Source organism: Procambarus clarkii, chromosome 43 (genome assembly GCF_040958095.1).
Source record: "Procambarus clarkii isolate CNS0578487 chromosome 43, FALCON_Pclarkii_2.0, whole genome shotgun sequence".
Classification (NCBI taxonomy): domain Eukaryota; kingdom Metazoa; phylum Arthropoda; class Malacostraca; order Decapoda; family Cambaridae; genus Procambarus; species Procambarus clarkii.
The window spans coordinates 13,822,975-13,828,525 of record NC_091192.1 but is presented as its reverse complement, the minus strand read 5'-3'; the positions used below and the strand labels follow the sequence as shown (position 1 = coordinate 13,828,525).

At 65.0% G+C, this 5,551-nt stretch overlaps 1 protein-coding gene across 1 annotated transcript in view; it reads left to right on the top strand.

The window, feature by feature from the left end:
- Positions 1–4,982, top strand: part of LOC138373639 (serine/arginine repetitive matrix protein 2-like) — a 38,075-nt gene extending 33,093 nt beyond the window's left edge. The window contains exons 4-9 of the mRNA XM_069339978.1: positions 1–697; positions 824–1,120; positions 1,267–2,232; positions 2,265–3,122; positions 3,348–4,562; positions 4,608–4,982. The exon at positions 1–697 is cut by the window's left edge and continues 377 nt beyond it. Of these exons, the coding sequence (XP_069196079.1) occupies positions 1–697; positions 824–1,120; positions 1,267–2,232; positions 2,265–3,122; positions 3,348–4,562; positions 4,608–4,982 (4,408 nt within the window). The remainder of the gene's footprint in view (positions 698–823; positions 1,121–1,266; positions 2,233–2,264; positions 3,123–3,347; positions 4,563–4,607) is intronic.
- The last annotated feature ends 569 nt before the right edge of the window (positions 4,983–5,551 follow it).

The following is a 5,551-nucleotide window of genomic DNA, read 5'->3' as shown; positions in this document are numbered from 1 at the left end:
CAGGCGCCCACGCCTGTCGTCAGACGCCCACGCCTGCCGTCAGACGCCCACGCCTGTCGTCAGACGCCCACGCCTGTCGTCAGACGCCCACGCCTGTCGTCAGACGCCCACGCCTGTCGTCAGACGCCCACGCCTGTCGTCAGACGCCCACGCCTGTCGTCAGACGCCCACGCCTGTCGTCAGACGCCCACGCCTGTCGTCAGACGCCCACGCCTGTCGTCAGAAGCCCACGTACCTCGTCAGACGCCCACGCCTGTCGTCAGAAGCCCACGCCTGTAGTCAGACGCCCACGTACCTCGTCAGACGCCCACGCCTGTCGTCAGACGCCCACGCCTGTCGTCAGAAGCCCACGCCTGTAGTCAGACGCCCACGTACCTCGTCAGACGCCCACGCCTGTCGTCAGAAGCCCACGCCTGTAGTCAGACGCCCACGTACCTCGTCAGACGCCCACGCCTGTCGTCAGAAGCCCACGTACCTCGTCAGACGCCCACGCCTGTCGTCAGAAGCCCACGCCTGTAGTCAGACGCCCACGTACCTCGTCAGACGCCCACGCCTGTCGTCAGACGCCCACGCCTGTCGTCAGAAGCCCACGCCTGTAGTCAGACGCCCACGTACCTCGTCAGACGCCCACGCCTGTCGTCAGAAGGCCACGCCTGTAGTCAGACGCCCACGACCTCGTCAGACGCCCACGCCTGTCGTCAGAAGCCCACGCCTGTAGTCAGACGCCCACGTACCTCGTCAGACGCCCACGCCTGTCGTCAGAAGCCCACGCCTGTAGTCAGAAGCCCACGCCTGTAGTCAGCACGCCCACGTACCTCGTCAGACGCCCACGCCTGTCGTCAGAAGGCCACGCCTGTGTCAGACGCCCACGTACCTCGTCAGACGCCCACGCCTGTCGTCAGAGGCCACGCCTGTAGTCAGACCGCCCACGTACCTCGGTCAGACGCCCACGCCTGTCGTCAGAAGCCCACGCCTGTATAGTCAGACGCCCACGTACCTCGTCAGACGCCCACGCCTGTCGTCAGACGCCCACGCCTGTCGTCAGAAGCCCACGCCTGTAGTCAGACGCCCACGTACCTCGTCAGACGCCCACGCCTGTCGTCAGAAGGCCACGCCTGTAGTCAGAACGCCCACGTACCTGCGTCAGACGCCCACACTGTCGTCAGAAGCCCACGCCATGTAGTCAGACGCCCCACGTACCTCGTCAGACGCCCCGCCTGTCGTCAAAGCCCACGCCTGTAGTCAGACGCCCACGTACCTCGTCAGAAGCCCACGTACTCGTCAGAAGCCCACGCCTGTCGTCAGAAGCCCACGCCTGTAGTCAGACGCCCACGCACGTCTTCAGACGCCCACGCACTGTCGTCAGACGCCCACGCCTGTCGTCAGGCGCCCACGCCTGTCGTCAAGACGCCCACGCCTGCCGTCAGACTGCCCACGACCTGTCGTCAGACGCCCACGCCTGTCGTCAGACGCCCACGCCTGTCATCAGACGCCCACGCCTGTCGTCAGACGCCACGCCTGTCGTCAGACGCCCACCCTGTCCGTCAGACGGCCCACGGGCCTGTCGTCAGACCGCCCACAGTAGGATCCTGTCTTCAGCAACGCCCACATCCTGTCGTCAGAAGCCCACGTACCTCGTCAGAGCGCCCTACGCCTGTCGGTCAGAAGCCGCAACCACGCTGTAGTCAGAACGCCCACGGTAACCTCGTAAGACGCCCACGCCTGTCGTCAGAGACCCCCGCCTGTCCGTCAGAAGCCCACGCCTGTGTGCAGACGCCCACGTACCTCGTCAGACAACGCCCACGCCTGTCGTCAGAAGCCCACGCCTGTACTCAGAAGACGGCCCACATACCTCGTCAGACGCCCAGCCTGTCGTCAGAAGCCGCACGTACCTCGTCAGAACGCCCACGGCCCTGTCGTCAGAAGCCCCACGCCTGTAGTCAGACGCCCACGTACCTCGTCAGACGCCACGCCTGTCGTCAGACCGCCCACGCCTGTCGTCAGAAGCCCACGCCTGTAGTCAGACGCCCACGTACCTCGTCAGACGCCCACGCCTGTCGTCAGAAGGCCACGCCTGTAGTCAGACGCCCACGTACCTCGTCAGACGCCCACGCCTGTCGTCAGAAGCCCACGCCTGTAGTCAGACGCCCACGTACCTCGTCAGACGCCCACGCCTGTCGTCAGAAGCCCACGCCTGTAGTCAGACGCCCACGTACCTCGTCAGAAGCCCACGTACCTCGTCAGAAGCCCACGCCTGTCGTCAGAAGCCCACGCCTGTAGTCAGACGCCCACGCACGTCTTCAGACGCCCACGCACGTCGTCAGACGCCCACGCCTGTCGTCAGGCGCCCACGCCTGTCGTCAGACGCCCACGCCTGCCGTCAGACGCCCACGCCTGTCGTCAGACGCCCACGCCTGTCGTCAGACGCCCACGCCTGTCGTCAGACGCCCACGCCTGTCGTCAGACGCCCACGCCTGTCGTCAGACGCCCACGCCTGTCGTCAGACGCCCACGCCTGTCGTCAGACGCCCACGCCTGTCGTCAGACGCCCACGCCTGTCGTCAGAAGCCCACGTACCTCGTCAGACGCCCACGCCTGTCGTCAGAAGCCCACGCCTGTAGTCAGACGCCCACGTACCTCGTCAGACGCCCACGCCTGTCGTCAGACGCCCACTGCCTGTCGTCAGAAGCCCACGCCTGTAGTCAGACGCCCACGTACCTCGTCAGACGCCCACGCCTGTCGTCAGAAGCCCACGCCTGTAGTCAGACGCCCACGTACCTCGTCAGACCGCCCACCGCCTGTCGTCAGAAGCCCACGTACCTCGTCAGACGCCCACGCCTGTCGTCAGAAGCCCACGCCTGTAGTCAGACGCCCACGTACCTCGTCAGACGCCCACGCCTGTCGTCAGACGCCCACGCCTGTCGTCAGAAGCCCACGCCTGTAGTCAGACGCCCACGTACCTCGTCAGACGCCCACGCCTGTCGTCAGAAGGCCACGCCTGTAGTCAGACGCCCACGTACCTCGTCAGACGCCCACGCCTGTCGTCAGAAGCCCACGCCTGTAGTCAGACGCCCACGTACCTCGTCAGACGCCCACGCCTGTCGTCAGAAGCCCACGCCTGTAGTCAGAAGCCCACGCCTGTAGTCAGACGCCCACGTACCTCGTCAGACGCCCACGCCTGTCGTCAGAAGGCCACGCCTGTAGTCAGACGCCCACGTACCTCGTCAGACGCCCACGCCTGTCGTCAGAAGGCCACGCCTGTAGTCAGACGCCCACGTACCTCGTCAGACGCCCACGCCTGTCGTCAGAAGCCCACGCCTGTAGTCAGACGCCCACGTACCTCGTCAGACGCCCACGCCTGTCGTCAGACGCCCACGCCTGTCGTCAGAAGCCCACGCCTGTAGTCAGACGCCCACGTACCTCGTCAGACGCCCACGCCTGTCGTCAGAAGGCCACGCCTGTAGTCAGACGCCCACGTACCTCGTCAGACGCCCACGCCTGTCGTCAGAAGCCCACGCCTGTAGTCAGACGCCCACGTACCTCGTCAGACGCCCACGCCTGTCGTCAGAAGCCCACGCCTGTAGTCAGACGCCCACGTACCTCGTCAGAAGCCCACGTACCTCGTCAGAAGCCCACGCCTGTCGTCAGAAGCCCACGCCTGTAGTCAGACGCCCACGCACGTCTTCAGACGCCCACGCACGTCGTCAGACGCCCACGCCTGTCGTCAGGCGCCCACGCCTGTCGTCAGACGCCCACGCCTGCCGTCAGACGCCCACGCCTGTCGTCAGACGCCCACGCCTGTCGTCAGACGCCCACGCCTGTCGTCAGACGCCCACGCCTGTCGTCAGACGCCCACGCCTGTCGTCAGACGCCCACGCCTGTCGTCAGACGCCCACGCCTGTCGTCAGACGCCCACGCCTGTCGTCAGACGCCCACGCCTGTCGTCAGAAGCCCACGTACCTCGTCAGACGCCCACGCCTGTCGTCAGAAGCCCACGCCTGTAGTCAGACGCCCACGTACCTCGTCAGACGCCCACGCCTGTCGTCAGACGCCCACGCCTGTCGTCAGAAGCCCACGCCTGTAGTCAGACGCCCACGTACCTCGTCAGACGCCCACGCCTGTCGTCAGAAGCCCACGCCTGTAGTCAGACGCCCACGTACCTCGTCAGACGCCCACGCCTGTCGTCAGAAGCCCACGTACCTCGTCAGACGCCCACGCCTGTCGTCAGAAGCCCACGCCTGTAGTCAGACGCCCACGTACCTCGTCAGACGCCCACGCCTGTCGTCAGACGCCCACGCCTGTCGTCAGAAGCCCACGCCTGTAGTCAGACGCCCACGTACCTCGTCAGACGCCCACGCCTGTCGTCAGAAGGCCACGCCTGTAGTCAGACGCCCACGTACCTCGTCAGACGCCCACGCCTGTCGTCAGAAGCCCACGCCTGTAGTCAGACGCCCACGTACCTCGTCAGACGCCCACGCCTGTCGTCAGAAGCCCACGCCTGTAGTCAGACGCCCACGTACCTCGTCAGAAGCCCACGTACCTCGTCAGAAGCCCACGCCTGTCGTCAGAAGCCCACGCCTGTAGTCAGACGCCCACGCACGTCTTCAGACGCCCACGCACGTCGTCAGACGCCCACGCCTGTCGTCAGGCGCCCACGCCTGTCGTCAGACGCCCACGCCTGCCGTCAGACGCCCACGCCTGTCGTCAGACGCCCACGCCTGTCGTCAGACGCCCACGCCTGTCGTCAGACGCCCACGCCTGTCGTCAGACGCCCACGCCTGTCGTCAGACGCCCACGCCTGTCGTCAGACGCCCACGCCTGTCGTCAGACGCCCACGCCTGTCGTCAGACGCCCACGCCTGTCGTCAGACGTCCACGTCTGTCGCCAGACGCCCACGCCTGCCGTCAGACGCCCACGCCTGCCGTCAGACGCCCACGCACGTCGTCAGACGCCCACGCGTGTCGTCAGTGGGTGGTGCCATAACCAAGCCCCCGCACTCCCTCCGAGTGTGACCATGGGACGTCACCCATCCACCTGCACCTCACCTAAGATAACACACGGACGGTGAGAGACCTCCAGCACCCCATCTGTGAAACCTGGCATGTTCAGCAACATGCCAGGTACTGCTAGTCCTTACATTGTGGTGATTCACAGGATCGCCGTCTCCACTGCCCGGTCTCTGACCAGGCCCGCTGGTCGGTGATCTGGTCAACCAGGCTGTTAGACGCGGCTGCTCGCAGCCTGACGTATCAGTCACAGCCTGGTTGATCAGGTATCCTTTAGAGGTGTTTGTCAAGTTTTCTCTTGAACACTGTGAGGGGTCGGCCAGTTATGCCCCTTATGTGTAGTGGAAGCGTGTTGAACAGTCTCGGGCCTCTGATGTTGATAGTTCTCTCTTGAACACTGTGAGGGGTCGGCCAGTTATGCCCCTTATGTGTAGTGGAAACGTGTTGAACAGTCTCGGGCCTCTGATGTTGATAGTTCTCTCTTAAACACTGTGAGGGGTCGGCCAGTTATGCCCCTTATGTGTAGTGGAAGCGTGTTGAACAGTC